At 37.3% G+C, this 19567-nt stretch overlaps 1 protein-coding gene across 4 annotated transcripts in view; it reads left to right on the forward strand.

Annotated features, from left to right (window-relative positions):
* LOC131243304 (CBL-interacting serine/threonine-protein kinase 23-like) overlaps positions 1-19567 on the forward strand; it is a 31780-nt gene that overhangs the window by 9391 nt on the left and 2822 nt on the right. The window contains exons 2-11 of one of the 4 annotated variants that reach the window (XM_058242546.1): positions 3921-3983; positions 12383-12454; positions 12540-12647; positions 12745-12825; positions 15824-15877; positions 16003-16128; positions 16214-16303; positions 16491-16613; positions 16699-16815; positions 19056-19172. In XM_058242546.1, the coding sequence (XP_058098529.1) occupies positions 3921-3983; positions 12383-12454; positions 12540-12647; positions 12745-12825; positions 15824-15877; positions 16003-16128; positions 16214-16303; positions 16491-16613; positions 16699-16815; positions 19056-19172 (951 nt within the window). The remainder of the gene's footprint in view (positions 1-3920; positions 3984-12382; positions 12455-12539; positions 12648-12744; positions 12826-15823; positions 15878-16002; positions 16129-16213; positions 16304-16490; positions 16614-16698; positions 16816-19055; positions 19173-19567) is intronic. The other 3 variants (XM_058242555.1, XM_058242563.1, XM_058242571.1) reach the window with 3 other exon arrangements.

The raw sequence follows: 19567 nt of genomic DNA on the forward strand, positions 1-19567 counted from the left end.
TTTTAAAAAAAGGGCGAAATAAATGCGTAAATAGAAAAAAATATAAAATGGCATCCATTAATATGATTAACATATCATATGACATCATTAAAATAACAAAAGAATCACAAATTCAAAAAGGGCCGAAATAAATGCGTAAATAGAAAAAAATAAAAAAATAAAATAAAATGGCACCCCAAATCTGTAAAATGCTCATTAACATGTTCTACTATGATTAACACATCATATGATATCATTAAAACAGCAAAAGAATCATTAAAAAATAATTTTTCGAATTTTCAAAAAAAGGACCAAAATAAATGCGTAAATAGAAAAAAATATAAAATGGCACCCCAAATCTGTAAAATGCACATTAACATATTCTACTATGATTAACACATCAAATGGCATGATTAAAACAACAAAACAACCATTAAAAATTGATTTTTTGAATTTTTTAAAAAAAGGGCCAAAATTCATGCGTAAATAGAAAAAAATATAAAAAAAATTATTAAATGGCATCCCAAATCTGTAAAATGCGCATTAACATGTTTTACTATGATTAACATATCATATGACATGATTAAAACAGCAAAACATATTAAAAAAAGTATAAATACGTATTTTTGACGAATTTCTAAAAAATGCCCCATTGAGCTTTGATTCAAGAAAATCCATAATGTAATGTCTTTTTATCTCAAATACCTAGCTAAGGTTGGTCGAAATTAGTAGTAGTAGGAGTGAGAAACAGTTTGGAAGCAAGAGGTTTTAAAAAATCAGCAAAAACAGAGCTTAAAATGAAAAAAAAAAAGTTACCATTATTCGGCCGATACGGGTTACCGTTATGTATCGGCCGTTACGGCCGATACGTAACCATTTTGGCACACCATAGTGGGCATACAACTACTCACTCAACTCAAAGACCCTCTAACACAACTATATGCACCTAAATGGGACTAAATGATCCTATTGGACTCTATATGAGGGAAACTACACAATGCTGCTAAAATTCCAGCAAACTAACTGCCTAAAGAGTTTGTTAACAGAAAATTCAGCTAAGAAATTTGAGGATTTTCTGACAGCAGAAAATTCAGCAGCCCCTAATATGAATGATGGGTCCTAAACAACCCTATATGATGAGATTTAATGCAAATTAAACGTGAGTAGACTAAACCTTAAACATGCAATGCAATCCCCTATAAAAAACCTAAGCTTTGATACCAAATTTGATGCAGGACGTGAAAATTTAATATGATATGCAAGAATTCAAGCTTTAGATCATACTAATCTTAAAGCAATCACAAAAATTCCACATCCCACATAAAGTGAAGCATTCAACTAGGGGAATCTATAAGGGTCCAAGCCTACACATGTTAGGGCTAGATCAATTGAAAGTTCTAGACCAAACAATGATCAAAAGAGAGTAGATTCATCCACACACGCAAAAGATTATTTCTCAATCCAAGGGATTCACAAGTTTCAAATCGGGAAAGCCTAGGGTTTGCAAGAGTGGAATCGAACTTAGGATTTAGGATTATCTAGGATAGGGTTAGGGAAATAAGGTGAGAGAGGAGGGAAATAAAGGAGAGAGACGAACTTGAGATGTACCACACTTGTGAACAGTAGCAGGGTGTAGACGCACGTGTGTGGGATCCTGCCTGCACGTGTGTGGGGCCCACGAACCCAAAAAAGGCAAGCTTGGATTTGGTCGGTTAGGGGTGGGCCACACACACCAAATTTCAGGATGATTCGACGTCTGGTCTGTGCATGGTGCTACGCCGAAGTTTTATCCCTCCTGCAGGGCCTGATTATGCAAATCTGCTGCAACAAAGGGTAGATTTGATGATTGGATGGTTGTAGGAGATGATGAATATTGAGGGTAAGAGGTGGGGGCGATTTGGGATGGATATGGCTTCGCACCACGGTAGTTAGCCCTTCGAAGAAGGGAGGGTTTTGCACCCAATTAGATTTCCACAACTCAGAGAATTAGAGAAGCAGAAAAACACAGAATTTTATTAATAATCTTTAATGAGAAAAACCCTACAAGGGGTTGCCTATTTTTAAGAAAACCCTATACCCCAAAAGCTATGCCATTTGCGCATCCTATTACTTGGAGACGAAGTAACAAAAATAACAACTAATCAAAGCAATCTAAACCGTCCATGATATTCCTAATTACAATAATAAGCAAAACTCAATGTACTAAATCATCTAGAGTAGTGGGCCACGATCATGAGATCTAATGGTGGGATTCACATGACGATCGGGTTCACTCCGAGGAACCAAAACATAGTCTTCTAACTAAGAGGCCCTCCATGGATGTCGTCATTGATGTAGATCGATGGTGGGGCCCTCCTCCTCCTTGCGTACGTGCGTAGGGGGCATACGTGTGCGCAAGATGTTCCCATCAAACATGAATACGTTGAATGTAGATGATTGACAAGCTTTTCTTTTAAAAAGCGTACATTGGTGGCATGGGAATAGCCGGTTTTGTCTTGTACTCTACAAAAGATAGAAATTGAGGCAAGAGGGGCAAATATGACAAATTGCCGATTTTCAAACATTTGTGGTTTGTGTTTACCAAATAGGTTTTTATGAAAGAAAGTGCTTATTTTTAGAAATCATGACTTTTTTCAGACAAATTACCAAACAGATTTTTCAATACTTGCAATTACTGAAATTCAGCACTTTTAAGTTTTCAGCACTTAAATTAATTTTCAGACCTTATTTTTCAGTTTACCAACAGCACCTAAGGGTGAGAAATGACCTGATATTTTGGTCAAATGATCTAACCAGTGTCGTCCACCTGATGGAAAGCTCTGATTTTGCGCACGCTTCATATCGGCACATGTGCCTGTGTGGTTGGGTTATAGTTATGCCCCACAAGCATGCGGACTAGGAAACCTCTAATCTAACTGTTAGATGAATGCTTTGGTCAAGAGCATGCACATTAGCCTTGCATTTTTTATGTTTAAAAATGAAGAGTGATGCAAGATCTGACCATTTTACCATCGGCCCCACTGTAGATGGCCCGTGAACCAACAATCTTCCAGTTAGGGAAACCCTACACCTTCAATCGTATGGCCAGAAAAATAAATGGTTAAAGGGAAAAAAGGTCTACGTTCAACTAGAAATGGCAAAACATTCAACCATCCACATTCATCACATGCGTGGGACATCCCAGCCGACAAAGGTTTGTCCGGAGGTTGAAGATACCCTATTTGAGAATCAGGCCGATCCAAGCTTGTCCCCGTGATCAAGATCCCCTATGTGGAAATCAGGCATCATGTTAGCCAATCATGTATGTTGGGTTAGATCGCTGGCGTTCAGTTCACCTGATGAATGGAATGACCAGATTCTCAGGCCTGGTCATCTTTATGATTAGTCCAATCATTTTCATGGCTTAGATGTCCTGTGCATATGATACACTTTGGCAAGAATAAAGGCACATGGCACATATATGGTTTGTCTCTCTTTGGCAGGTATTATGTGCAGAGCTTAATGGGGGCAAACTCATCACAAGAGTCAAAAGCTAATGGACATGATAGTGATAGTGGAAGTTTTACAAAAGCAATAAATTCTGGGAAATCTTTAATAGTGGAGTAGATTTTTGGATAAAAAATTAAACTGGAGTGCATCTTGATAAGTTTCCCTTTCTTTATTTGACTTGTGTACAGACTGTTTCTGGTTCTCATTGTTACTTTTGTTTTGGGTGTCCATGCTTTGATTGCATGCAGGTTCTTTTTGGTATATATCTTAGTCGTTGTGTAATTTCAATATGAATTTCATAGTATAATGTGTGTAGCTCTCTGGTCTATCAAAAGTTCATGCTTCCATTTCCACGTGGATTTTCCTTTTTGGTTATATCTTTGTCAATTATTTATTTACTGTAGATAATGAAGATACCTGAGAAGCAATACTTTCTTGTCTGTTCCTTGTAGATTAAACGTGAAATTTCAACCATGAAGTTGATCAAACACCCGAATGTTATACAAATGTACGAGGTAAGATGCCAATTTCATGGTGGAACTCACGATCCACGATCGATGATAAGGTCCCATAATTTGTTCAATGGATTGTATTGTTCCGTTTCTGTTCAACAAGGAAGCCTATGATCAGATTACTTGACTGTTTGTGATCCCATGATGGAACCAATCGTTTTATAGGTTCATATGGCCCACACGTGTTGTCTTTTTTAATTTAGCACTTTATTAGTTGGTTGTGCTGATTAGTAATTCTACCCAGTTTTGGCTTAAGTTGGTGGGCCACTTTTCAGGCATCAAATGATGTCTGAAATTGGTCCCATTTGAAAGCCCATCGAACCTAATATCATGCGATTCTGAAGTCATTTGAATGAGTTATGCCGATTCATGGAAGGGTTGCTTGGTTATGACACGATTTGGGAGTATTTTAGTCACGTTTATATTTTTAAAAATAGATAATTATGAATAGAATTAATGAATAGTTAGGATTAGATTTGGGGCTTGTCACATGTGTTCACTGATACTCATTATGTATTTTCCAAGATCCATTTCCTCATAACCTGTCAGATAAACTCTGCAGGTACTGTATCTTATGCTTTGTGTACCACATACTGCAAGAAATTTCAACATGGAAAATCACAGTTTCCAAGGCTATCAACAATTTTTGTATACTATCAAAAGATCATCACAGTTCGATTTAAAATGATGGAGAGCCAATTGAGGCAGTTTGGTCATGTGCTAAGAAAACTGCAGCCTGCCTGGTAAATGAGGGAACCTTGATTAGGATTGAAGGGCCTGAAAAGAGGATGGGAGGAAGACTTAAAGACCTTGTTTGATATACAAGAATTTTAAGTTCCATGAACCAGGATCCTAGAACTTGAAAAAAAACAAAAAGGTTTGGCTTCTGAAGTTCCTGGAACTAAATACAAGCAAAAATGTGCCCAAAAGCATGGTGTATCAATTCCTCTTGGAAAAGGTATTATGTCATTTTGGGGAATAAATCACCTTCTCATTCCTCAAACAAGCTCTCCGTTCCTAGTTAGATATTTGGATGACATCTATACCACTCATTATATGGCCCCACGATGGAGGGTTCACAACTTACAATCAAACTAATGACTAGTCACATTAACCTAGTTGTTTGACAGAAGGCTTGCTGCATATGATGGATGATCTAGATCTGTGACTGGATCGTTTATAGTATAATTAATATGAACTACCCATTTCCCTAGCCATTTATTTTATGGTTAGGATCATTTGACCAAGAACAATTTTTCAGAGGGATGGGCAATCAAAGGCAGGACCCACCGCAGCACCCCTTCTACTATATAATCAATATGTACCATCCATTTCCTAAGCCATTGATCGGACAATAAGGATCATCCATCCAGAGTGTTTTTTATGTGGATGAGCAATCCAAGGTGGAAACCAAGTGATGGATAATCTAGATCAATGATCAGATAATTTCTTGTCTTATAAATATGGGCCTTTGATTTCCCTAGCCAATGAATGGTTATGTGAGAGGATGGAAATCAAAAGTGGGAGTAGGACCCACATGATGGATGGTTTAGAACAATGATAAGAACTTCTCTTGTATCACCGTATGGCCCACCTTATGGGACCATCAGGTTCCTTATGCTGTATGGTGATTGCGAAGAAATGCATACAGATCAATTCTTGGAATGGAGTTCCAGGACAACCAAACTGAAACCACTGTGATTCGGGAAACATTGTTCTGGGTCAGGCTGGTCAGCCAAACAGAAAATTATGATTCTAGGAACTGGAATTAGTTCCATGATTAACCAACTCTAGGAACAGTGGATTCTATTACCAAATGGGGCCAAAAGGACTTGGATAGAGGTTGTGAGGAGATGTGAAGCCCTTTCACGTGTTGAATAGGGCCTCAGGAATTATTGAAGTGAACCTTGATATTTGCGACAATGCTATGATGATAATCAAGAGTTTGTTACAAGGCATGTGCTCAGAAAACTGGAGACTACCTTGTTAAATGAACTTTGATTTAGGTTGAAGGGCCTGCTAGGGGGATGAGAGGAAGGCCTAAAATGACTTGGACAGTTGGATAGAGGTTGTGAGAAGGGAAATGAAGACCCTTTTCAGTTACGAAAGATAGTGCCTTAGGAATTTTTAGCTAAAAGGGAATCATAAAGCTGAACCCAAAATAGCTGCAAAAAATGCTATGATGATGATGTTGATCAAAAGTTCACTCCAAGGCATCACATATGCTTAGCACACTGCAATGAGTCCGCTGTCATTGTTCTAACATATCTTTTTTCCCCTCCCTCCCTCCCTCCACACACACACACACATGTGTGTGTGTGTGTGTGTGTGTGCGCGTGCGGGCATGTGTGTACACATGTAAATCTGATGTTTGCAAGGTGTTCCATTGCGGTAATGGTGGGCGTAACGGTCCTTACCGTTACCGATTCAGATATGCCCCGTATCGGCCGATATGGGGTTGTAACAGCCGATACGGCGCGTGTAACGGTCGATTTTTTTTTTTTTTGTCAGAAAAATCTGGAAAAATATCCATTAAATCCGGAATATTCTAAATATTCCAAATACACATTGATTTATAATTTTGAACATGTTTATGGTGGTGTAACAGTCCACTCTTTGGTGAGAAGTTGTATCGGATTGTCTGATGAATTTATGAACCTGATAACCTAGAATTGACTGCGAAACTCATATGTTTAATTTTCTAACTATCTAATATCAATGATAGATATATTAGAATGAATGCAATATCAAAATATCTTTCAATTATTTTTCATTATTTATTCTATATTAAGTTATTAACATACCTGAGGAGTGAGTACTCCAGACTAGAGTTCAGACTTGCATAAATTCCAATGGTCATTCTATTTTAAAGTTTTCAACACGTCAGAGACTTCTCCTCCTATCATGTGATTCCTGTTCTATCATCCTTAAGTCAAGAATATAAAAAAAAAAATAGTAGTGTCTGATATACTCCCCTGCAACTTGATTAAGGATTACTCGATTGGTTGTCAGGGGAGTTATTTTAAGTACAAGTTCGGCAGTGTCAAGTGTGTGCTTGCTTGGTGAATGTGTAGGTAATGGACTAATGAGTATATAGCAATACTTACCTTAATAAAAATATATACTTACAGTTACTGTAATAAAATTCACAAGTCACCACTCACCACTAAAATGAAAATCTGCTTTGTTGGGGTTGCTCGACCTCCACATCATCATCATCGTCATCCTCAGGCTGCGACTATGGAATAGGTGCTGCATATCCATAATATCCAGTGCCAGAAGGAAAGACCAGGTCAATGAAACCAGATGATGACTAATCCTGACTAGGCAACGACTCCAACCCGGAGTAAGGATATCCACCTGTGCCTGTCGAATAGCTGTACTGGTGCCCGTACTCAGCCTGTTGAGAATCTTGAGATTGAGAAAGTGTTCGTGATGAGTAACTTGGATTTGGATATCTATAATCATATGGATATAGATTAGGAGGACTACTCCAACATTAATGTGATGGAACAGGCTCAGTATAACAATCATAATGCCCGGGACCATGGGCCTGCTAATGTTCCGGACCTCTCAGTGGCGGTGCACCACTAGACCTTGCCTCTTGCTGGCTATATCGTGACTTAGTATACTCATAAGTCTGACCTCGTGTACTATCTTATCGATGTTCATTGGCCTCGCGATCTATAGACGATTGTATAGTGTGTTGAGCAAGACCAGAAGTGCCAGCACCGGGGGCGTCATCACCATCATCGGACTCAGTCTCGCTACTACTGCTCGTACTCTTCTGTTGAACTTGAGCCGGACTTTGCATGAAAGTTGCCCCTCTTTCTGGGTCCAACATAGCTGCACAACTCTCTTGCTGCGTCATGCACAATGTTGTCAAATCGCATATGCGATCAGCATATGCTATTCGCATATGCAATCGCACAATCGCATATGCCATGGCATATATATTTTTTTAAATAATAAAAATTTGAAAAAAAGAGAGGAAAAAATTAAAAAAACTGAAAAAATTCTTAAAAAAAAAAGGAAAAACTCGTCTAATTAGTACACATGATTGGATTGGGTTATTTTACTTATTTCATTATAGTTTGAGTGTTTCATTAAGTGATATATTTATTTACTTATATTATATTATATAAATTTTAACAAAACAATCAACAAGCTACATTAAAAGATAACTAATTATTATAAACTTCGAACAAAGAAATTTTAATGATAAATGGATAAACTTGAAACAACTTATAAGTTATAACTTACAACTTAATTTACAAAAAGTAAGCACAACTTATAAAATACAAAAAACAAACATAATTGAAATAATTGTAGAGAGATTAGAGTAAGAAAGAAAGAGGTGTAAGAGAGAAAGAGTAAGAGATTTAGAGCTTTGGAGTAAAGAATAGTGAAGATGGAGGGGATATGAGTGCCTATTTATGGGCAAAAGTTCTCTAATTTTGAAAAAATAAAAATAAAAATAAAAATCTTCCACTCTTGGCTATTGGGAAATATGCAATTACATATGCAGTATGCGATCGCATGCTCGCATATGCGAGAGAAGTGGGTCCTCTTCATCATAAATATTGTCTAAGTTTATTGGACAGTAGTTTCGTGTCACCGGCGCCTGTAATGCTCTTATGATGCCGTCGCATTCTTAGCCTCATGTTGTAGTGCATGAAGACAAGGCTATTCAACGTCGTAGTTTGCAATCTATTCCTATTCTTTGAATGAATAAGTACAAAACAAATCCAATTCCTTTCAAAGCTAGAAGATATTGTCCGGCTCAAAACTTATACTATAATTTTTTGCAGAGCTTTCGTACTCTCTCCGAAATTCATCCACCATTTGGCCGGTTGCAATCTAGATACTGCATGTTGTGCAAGAGTATCTCCAAAGCTACCCTGACGATTTTCAAATGTATCTAATTTATCCAACGCCTTTATTTACATATCTAAGTTAGGCTCTAGTCTTTTAATCACATTCTTTAGCCCGACATGAACTTCATTATCCGCAACAAATGATTTGACATATCTGTACCTAAGATTTATGTAGTAACCTGCTGCATGAAGATTGTGATGGAGTTGTGTTGTCCATCTCTTGTCGATCATCTTCCAATAAGACTCCCAGCTTGTACTGTCACAGTGAATTGCCAACTTCGCCTTATCCATGGCATCGTAAAGGAAGCTCATGGTAGGTGCTTAGACGGTTTTAACAAGAAGGAGTACCCTTATTAGTGGCTCCATCACCTTTATCCTCTTGACCTTCTTCTAATATTTGTTGTCCCGTATAATGTTCACAACTTCAACCGGTGTCCCTGATGTCTTCTTCCCATGTTTGTGTTAAGCTAATCTCGAGAAGCGAACATCTCACTCAAATCTCCCCTATGTTGGTATAAACTCTTCAAGGCTATAAAGTTTGTTGCAAATCTAGTCCCCGCAAGCCTCAATAACTCTCGTCCCTTCGTGAACTTTCTCATTGTTGCGACTATTTGATTATGGTTATAAATAAATGTCATCACCCGTCTTGCCCTTTCGACCATTTCCCTAACACTCTTCTTCTTCCCAATTCTTCCAATATAAGATCAATACAATGGACAACACATGGTGAACAAAATACATGTGGTCTCTTTATCATCAACTTATCTCCTACAACCTTACATAATGCTTCGTTATTTGTCACAATTTGCATCACATTCTCCTTTCCAATCTCATCCACTACTTTATCCATTAGGGAAAAAATATAATTAAATTTTTTTTTTTGCTTCGGTCGGGGCATCAATTGACTTATGGTACACAGTTCCCAAGTGACAGTACACCATGAAGTTGATCATGCTGCGTCTGGTTGGGCCAGTCCAACCATTGCACATGATCGCACATCCTCTGGTCTGCCATATGGGTTTAAAGGTAGTCACGTATGCTTTCACATTCACATACTCTGCGTTTGTCCATTTCCCCCTAATCTACCTAGCCATGAGAGCTTTAAATTCTTTACTTGCTTCTGCTGTTGCATCAATTACCACATGCCAATATGGAGAATTGGCCGCGTTAAGAGGTATGTTGGTACGTATAAATAACTATGCTGTTGCCCTACGTAGCTTCTGAATGGAAGTTCTACTCCACATTTGTTTTATATTCTTTTGTTTAGTTGATTCTTTCCTAAACAAGATTGGATCAATAGAGGGTCTACTGGGCTCATTTACTTTTTCGTCCAAATGTACAGGGGCATCATGTGAAGATGCCTCCTGTCGGCTCCCAAACATACGTCGTAATCCACCCAATATACCCCCACCACCACTTGTAAATGCAGTCGCACTACCAACTGCACTCCCACTCCCACCACCCCGTATTACATATAGACTCCCTTGCGCCAAACATACGCTAACATTCTTCCTCTTCATGAGTAAGACACAAGCTCTCTCTCATAATTATAGTTACTTCCTAATTTGAGTTTTTGTCAGAATCAATAATGTCTTTATCACGAACGCCCATATATTCAGGATCAAACACCTCCTGCTGGGCCGCCTCCAAAATCTCATCTTTCTTCTTCTGCCCAGCAGTACGTTTACCATTCAACTTATCCAAACTGGCTTGCATTAAGATCATTATCTCTTTTGATGCTCTAGTACATTTCGCAACTTGACCCTTTCGATGTGCCAAATGTTGTTTGAGACGCGTAATTCTACCAGTTATTAGTCTCTCACAATAGTTGCACTTCATTTGGTGCCTAGTACCACCTACCCTCTGACAATATTGTCATCCAATATCCTCATTTCCTTGTTGGCCAGACCCAGACATTTTCTTAGGTAGATATGACTTATGTGAGAGTCTACTCGATTCTCTAAGTTTATATATGGTTTTTACTTTTTATAGGAGAATGAATTAATTAATTTAAATTTCGAAACTTAATGTAAATAGATTAATAAAATAAAGTTCAAATTTCTGAATCTCTTCAATAAAGAAGAAATTATGTTTTAAACCTTAAGAAGCTCCAAAACCTATCCAAAAGAAGAAAATATAAACATAAAGTTATTAATCCAAAAAAAAAAAAAGAATACAAAAAAATATAAAATCAGTAGTATAATCTGTTAAATGCACATTCATATGTTCTACTATGATTAACACATCATATTCAACTATTAAAACAAAAATACATTGAAAAAAAATGATTTTTCATAATTTTTTAAAAATTGGCAAAATAAGTCCTAAAATAAAAAAAATAAAAAAATAAAAAATCACTAGCATAATCCGTTAAATGCACATTAATATGTTCTACTATGAATAACTCATCATATTCAACCATTAAAACAGAAATACATTGAAAAAAAAAATGATTTTTCGTAATTTTTAAAAAATTGGCCGAAAATTAAAAAAAATATAAAATATAAAATCACTAGCATAATCTGTTAAATGCACATTAATATGTTCTACTATGAATAACACATCGTATTCAACCATTAAAATAGAAATACATTGATTTATTATTATTTTTTTTTTGTAATTTTTAAAAAATCGACCGAAAATAGTCCCAAAAAAAATAATATAAAATCACTAGCATAATCTGTTAAATACACATTAATATGTTCTACTATGAATAACACATCATATTTAACCATTAAAACAAAAATACATTGAAAAAAAGATTTTTTGTAATTTTTTAAAAATTGGCTGAAAATGTTCTGAAAATAAAAAAATATAAATTCACAAGCATAATATGTTAAATGCACATTAATATGTTCTACTATGAATAACACATCATATTCAACCATTAAAACAGAATTACATTGAAAAAAATGAATTTTCGTAATTTTTTAAAAATTGGCCGAAAATAGTCCGAAAATAAAAAAATAAAAAACCACTAGCATAATCTGTTAAATGCACATTAATCTGTTCTACTATGATTAACACGTCATATTCAACTATTAAAACAGAAATACATTGAAATAAAATGTATAAATACCTAATTTTGAAGATTTTTCAGAAAATGGCCCCCGGAGTTTCGAATCAACAAAATCCTTAAAATAACTTGTTTTGATCCTCAATTTCAAGCTAAGAGTGGTCGGAATTTGCAATAGAATGGTTTATGAAGAATTTGGAAAAGAAAAATATCAAAAAACATGAAAAATCAGAACTTAAAAAGCAAAAAATAAAAAAAAAAAAAAAAAAAAACACACACTAGCCATGTTCTGACCGATACGGCCCTGTAACGGCCGTTATGGGTCGAAAATTAGGGGGGTCACTGTTATGACCCCATAATGCGTAATGGTACCAGCTGTTAACGTTACGTATCGGCCCGTTTTTACATACCTTGGAGGTCTGAACTTTGTGTATTATTGGCAACACATCTCTATAGTAGTTATCTGGACCAGCTTTGATGTTACTACTTTAAAGTGATTTTGTGTGTAGGTGATGGCGAGCAAGACAAAGATATACATCGTTTTGGAATTTGTGACGGGAGGTGAACTGTTTGACAGAATTGTAAGTTGTTGGTTTTCTTTTTTCTTTTTTATTTATTTTTTAATTGCGCTTAAGGAAAAAAAAAGGCAAAATTCTGGTTATCCAGGCTAGGCATGGAAAGATGAAGGAAGATGAGGCAAGAAAGTACTTTCAGCAGCTTATCGATGCTGTGGATTACTGCCACAGCAGAGGTGTTTTCCATAGGGACCTGAAGGTGAAAAGAGTATATGGCTTACATTTCATTTCCATTCCCTGGAAATCGGATGACGAATTAAAATGACTTGAGCGCTTTTTTTTTTTTTTTTATACAGCCAGAGAATCTACTGCTTGATTCCAGTGGCGTTCTTAAAGTCTCTGATTTTGGATTAAGTGCACTGCCTCAGCAAGTTCGGGTGAGTTTGATGACTTCTTTTGCACGAATTCTGTTCAAGAATCATACAAGGATCCTGTTCTACTTCTCAGTACAGTAAAGATATGTGTTCTGTTAGACTTGACATTATTCTTTACCCATTTTCTCATTCCTCAATTGTTACATTTAGTTGTCCCCACCCTGCACTACGACCAAGTGACCACAAATGCCACATGCAGATGCATGCATGGGCATCCAATCACATGTGAATGCATAGACATTGATCAATCAAATTCTTTATGATGAAGAAAATAAATTTCAAAAGGGATCCAAAATACAGAAAAAGGATCTGTTGAGCCAGAGCATTCCATCCTGTTTACTTCCTTGTATGTGGATGTTTGGACAGCCATAGCCATCTTGGCCTAAGATAAAATTTCAAGAAAATTCTTGGAGAGCTCCTTGTGCCCATCAATCTCCTTGAAGCCCATCTGATCATAGGAAAATGGCTCCAATTAACCATTGGCCAAGAACATCTTGACCTGTTTGATTATTTTGCCTTTCAGAAGTCTTCCAAGAATGACGTAGAGTGCCATTTTATACAACTCATTAATTGACTCTTTCCTATCAAAGAAGATACTAAACTTTTCCTTTTTAAATATTTGACTCTTTGCTAGCAATTGTGCATCTACTTTGCTAAACTTTTCCTTTTTAAATATTTGACTCTTTTTAAATTCTTCATGGAAAGAATAAGGTCTAGTGTGTGAAATGGAAATAACGTAGCTTTTGGGAAGACTCATCTTGTTAAGGGAGGCTTCTGTGCATTACGTATCCATTCCTATATCGGTTGGCTCTGGAGAAGGAGGTAGTGGTCAACAATGCTTCTTAAAGATGAGGGGTGGTTTGGAGCTCTTTCATGAGATGGAATGTAAGGGACGATAACATACCTAATTTATGGGCCTCCTTATAGCAACTAAAAGCATTTTTATGCCTACAGAAGTCTATGATAGTATAGTTTGGGCTTTACAGTTGGATGGGATATTCTTGGTTAGGTCATTTTACGATTGGCTATCTTGGAAAGGGACAATAGTGGATCCTCCTAGGATTTGGGCTGTTGCTTCTTATTGAATAGCTAACCTTGACAAATGCTCTACTCCTGACTATCTAAGAAATAGCTCCAAGTTTATTATAAATTATTATTATTTGTGCATGAAGGATGCTAAACCGGTGGATCATTTGGTTACACACTACTAATTTGCCAATTTGGTGGGGACAAGAATTTGTAGTTTATTTGGGGTGGATGGGTGATGTTGGTTACTTTGGTGAGGCTCTTGGAAACTTCAGAGGTTTTGGATTCACTCTTCCAAAGGCTATATCTTATGGGATCTTTGCTTGGTGTCTGTCTACCTTGTGGTCGATATGGAAAAAGTGAAACAATCGTGCCTTCTAGAACAAACATGAGAGTGGATAGGGTTGTTGACAGAATCCTTGCAGTGTAGCTTGTTGGGGATTTGTTTAGGAGTTATTGTTAGTCTTATGGGTTCTACAAAGCCAGTTTGTTAATCTTAACCGTTAATTTGATTTTCTTGACCGTGAATCATGATAATCTTGGGTCATGGATGGACATGTCATTAAATGCCATGACTAATATGTGAGTATATCATAAATTGTTCATTTATATGGGTTAAAGGAGAGGGATTCCTCTAGTTGTCCTTGAGAACTTAAGTTTGGACACAATGGCCACAGGTAGGGAGATTTGTGTTCCATGGATCTTAGTACCTTGTTATTCCATGGCCACCTAGCAGGTTGTAGGGTAAACCTGTGGTTGCTATTGTTCTTATGTGGTTGTCCTGTGTAAGGGAATCGATGGTGAATCAGGATGGAAGGTCTCCGCCATCAGGTTCAACAACGAGTCTGTGTGCCTGTGCTGTACCCTACATAGGGAGTGTACGTGTGCAATGGGAATAAGCTCCTGGTATTGGACCTATTGGAAACTTGAGTTGGGCGATTAATTTAAGTCTCTAGACCAAGAGATCCATTATGCCCGGGCTATGATTGGCTTGTATATGTACTAAGTTTGACTTATCCTTAGACCTATGGATGTATGTGGAGTATGAGTTCATGTCCGCCTCATGAAGTCATTTGTATTGGCTCATATATAGGTGTTGATGGGTTCATACATTAGGATACAATTGAGGTCCATATAATCTAACAAGGGATTCATTAGTTTCCTAAGGACATTGTTGTGGCTAAGATCTATAGATTGAACTATCCATCAAGTGGTTTTTCATTAATACTAGTACCCTAAAGTTTTCAAATGGTTTTACGAGTGTTTTCACCTATTAATATTTTGTTTTAACCCTTAAAATGATTTGATTACACTATTGTAATTCCAACTATTGAGATCTTGTGGTCCATCACTGCATTTCCATATGAATTCGATTGAGGATAGATGGCCATATTTACTTTTTTAAAACTAAAGATAGACGGCTATATTTAGTGGAGGGATTTAGTCAATTTGGGTATATGGTTCGGCAAAGATTACAAACTTTAGATGTAGTGGGGAAATATCAAAGTTTCAAAGTTGTGGGCCCCATACCGGTGTGTGTCCTTGAAACCTAACTCCTCCAACATCGGCAAACGGGAAGTGGTGTGGTAGGCAAGTTGGGGTCTAGTTCGGTCTTGTGGTGCTGTGGAGGTAGAGGTCAGATCTCTTTAGACTAGGTGCAAAAAGGTGTTCTTAGTTTCCATTTGGGCCTGGCAATAAAAGAGGGTGACTCCTTGGACTGGCTGGTTCATTCCTGTGAAGATTTGCGAACTGGGTGGAAGAGATAAGAGAGCTGTACAATGCCTGAAATTTTTAGCTTTCACATATTCATAGGGAAGGCAATGCCGAAGAAGTTTTCTTGCTTGGAAGGGTGTTTTAGACCAGTACATGTTATGGGGATTCCTTACTCCCTGTTGTAAATTTTCAGCTCTTTGCAATAAATCCTGATTCGTTGACAAAAGCAAAGATATTAAAATTCTTAAACCTTTCAATACAGGAAGATGGGTTGCTACATACGACATGTGGAACTCCAAACTATGTTGCTCCAGAGGTACCTATATAACTCTCATTGAAGATTTAATCTGTGAATACAACTACAAAGCTATATGTGTATCCAGAGGTACTTTATCCATTGACCCATCTCTTTTTATTGTGATGGATTCTTCTCTTCTTCAGGTGATTAACAACAAAGGTTATGATGGTGCTAAGGCAGATCTCTGGTCATGTGGTGTAATCCTTTTTGTTCTTATGGCAGGTTACCTGCCCTTTGAAGAATCCAACCTTATGACCTTATATAAAAAGGTCAATTTGGATAACCAGCCTTATGTGTTAATGAATGCAAACAAAAATGTGTGTTTGTGCAGCTGACTTGTTGCTGTGGTTGCAGATCACCAAGGCAGATTTCACTTTGCCATCATGGTTCTCTTCCAGTGCAAAGAAACTGATCAAAAGAATTCTGGACCCCAATCCCTCAACTGTATACCCTTTGACACACAATATGCATTCAGCTTGTTAAAATGAAACTTTTTATTATAGATAAGAAAAACAAGAAACAGCTTTTTAGAATGAACCGTTTATATTGTAATCAACATACTGACTTCTTGGTTGAGGACTTGACTTTATGTGTCCAACATGCTGATGTCTTTCCCTTGGGGTTTGCACAGCGCATTACAATTCCTGAGGTCATTGAAAATGAATGGTTTAGGAAGGGATATAAGCCAGCCAGTTTCGAAAGTTCAGATGACACTAATCTTGATGACGTGCATGCCATTTTTGACGAATCTGGGGTAATATTTACCAATTCTTCTGCATTGAAGTAAAATTGTTGGAGGAAACTAGGTTAATTTCTATTGTCGTTTTCTTTGTTTACAGGAACCTGAAAATCTCGTCGTTGAGACAAGAGAAGAAAGGCCAATGATCATGAATGCCTTTCAACTTATTTCCACATCTCAGGGTCTCAATCTCAGCACTCTATTTGAAAAAGAGATGGTATTTGTGCATTTTTTTTGTGATTATATTGTAACTTAAACATGAAAATGTGTCGGAGTTAGATACAATCAAGGCATCAAAGGTGGTGTCCCTGCAAACCCACCACATTGGATTGTCTGTACAGTTATACGGTCCTATCAAATGATAAATTACGTGTACAAATATTAATTCATAAAACAGAAGAAATAGGAAATATATCTGGATTATTTGAAAGAATTTAAAGCTACATAAATAGTGTTTATTTAATACCCTCAATACTAGTAAAAATGCTGATTAAGGTTTCTTCTTACTTGTGAACATCTTCATCATAGCTTGATATGTAGCATCTAAAATTTTAAGGCCGAAAGATGTGACAATGTAGAAGTAAGTTCCCCAGCGTGTTGTGATGCGATCTTTTTTTTTTTTTTTTTTTTTTTTTTTAAAAATTTTAATTTTATTTTATTTAAATCCTCTTTAGTGATTCTAATCCGGTTGTGTCCTAAGAAACCTTCCGTGAATGATAGTATCTCATGGCGGCGAACGTACTATCACTAGAACGTTGATATGAGGTACGGTTGACCTGTATTTTCTTCAGGGATGGTGCCTTCTTAATACTAGTCAGAGTTGGAGTCTATTCGTCCATTCTTTCACAATCATAACTGAATGCTCCATTGCGTATGTTGCAAACCATTTCATGACTTTCGAGGATGTCTCTGTTGATTTCATCATTTTCCTAGGAAAGTGCAAAAATACAGTCTAGTTCATTTCTTCCTTTCCATTTCTGAATATGTGCTTTCCTCCCCTCCCCCCCCAACCCCCCCCCCCCCCTTTTATATGCTTGGAATATGCTTTCCAAACTAGAATCGTCAGAAATTTTCAAGATGGCCACTCTAGAGTACATTTCGGTCTTCTCAATCAATAATCCTAACTCCTTGGTACATGCTTTAGCGAATAAGGGTCCCAAACAAAATTTGTTACCTTTCATGTCAGACTTGCAACATTGAATCTCCATCATTCATGATCCATTGAGGGGCTGCTTGAGTGAAGGGGCCTAAATGTGTCAGAGATTTTGGCTGTTCATCAGGTTGTGTGCACTATGAACATGCCATATACCAAAAATCAAGGTAGTATGCTCATCAAGCGAGCTACACACGTACATTGAATCGGGCAGTTGGACTCCTGTTTCTAACTGTTCATTTTTCTCTTCCACCTGCCTGATCAGCGGTCCAAGTTTATTTTTGGTCCTTGTCATGTTCATTGTACCCTACCTGATGAATGACCCTGATCTCTGACAAATGTGCCATACGCCTGAATCACTGATGTGTCTTCCACCCACATGTGAGCAGCTCCTCAATGAATTGCGACCCATCTCTTTTTGGGAGTAGACTCCTAAATTAGTTTAACACTAACTGTGGAATGTGGAGGGAGCATAATTGAAATTTTACAATGAGAAGATAACTATTCATTTGGTCCATGTCATGTTCATTGCACCATACCTGATGAATGGTCCTGATCTCTGACACGTGTGCCATACGCCTGAATCTCTGATGTGTCTTCCGCCCACATGTGACAGCTCCTCGTTGAATTGCGGCCCATCTCTATTTGGGGATAGACTCGTGCATTAGTTTAACACCATTTAAATGGTCGTGATTCTTCAACCATACATGTGGTATGGTTGTACAGCAATCCAGGCCGTCCAAATTGTAGACCCAACTGTGGAATGTGGATGGAGCATAATCGAAATTTTACAGTGAGAAGATAACTCTTCATTTGGACCATGCAGTAGTTCACTTCTAACCATCCATTTGATGGCCATGAATTGGATGGTTAGGATTGCATGATCAGTAGAGATATGCTCCATCCACAATGGGACTCACAATTTGGATGGTCAAGATAGCTGCACATCAGTGCCATCTGTCTGTACGTCTCACCATCATTTTCAAAGTGGTTCTAAACTAACATGGGCACCTAGCCCCTCTATTTGAGGTGAAAAAGGTGGAAAAATGGAAATCTGTCTTAAAGCAGTTTCCTTTTTCTGCACTGGTCCAAATGCCTTGAGGAACAGAAAACAGTCCTTTCCACCATGCAAATCTACATCCAAACGGGCCCTAAATCTGATGTATGCATGCTACTTTCTTAAGCTTAGTGTGATAAACCATGTCTAACTGTGAAAATGTCTCTACTCTTTTTTTCTTTGAACTAATCACTGAAGTTTAGTGTAGACATTGTGCTTAACATTCCATATCTCCTGTGATGACCAGGGTATTGTTAAAAGGGAAACAAGATTTACATCCAAATGTCCTGCTAATGAGATCATTGCAAAGATTGAGGAAGCTGCCATGCCTCTGGGGTTTAATGTGAAGAAAGATAAATACAAGGTGCTATAACTATTCTACCTATGCCATGGTTTTAGGACTCAGACAAGTCCCAACCAGTCAAGTCACAACTTGACTGAGGACCAAACAAGTGATTGGAGTCTTAAAACCATGACCTATGTGAATGTGCTCATGCTTTGGGTATTTGACATGGTGACCTAGCAAACTCAGCTTGCTGATGTGTCCATACAAAGTTTTATGATAGTTTTTTAGATATATTTTTTTACATAAATGTTATATTTTTTATCCAATAGAGGTTTAGGACACCGTGTTTACCTGATACTAGTTAGTGAATGGCACTAATCCTACAAACCCATTGATTGGTACTCATGACAATGGACCCAGGCTGTCCAATCATGGACTATGATGAGCAATAGCCCAGAAATTGTGCCAACTTG

Source organism: Magnolia sinica, chromosome 1 (genome assembly GCF_029962835.1).
Source record: "Magnolia sinica isolate HGM2019 chromosome 1, MsV1, whole genome shotgun sequence".
Lineage (NCBI taxonomy): Eukaryota > Viridiplantae > Streptophyta > Magnoliopsida > Magnoliales > Magnoliaceae > Magnolia > Magnolia sinica.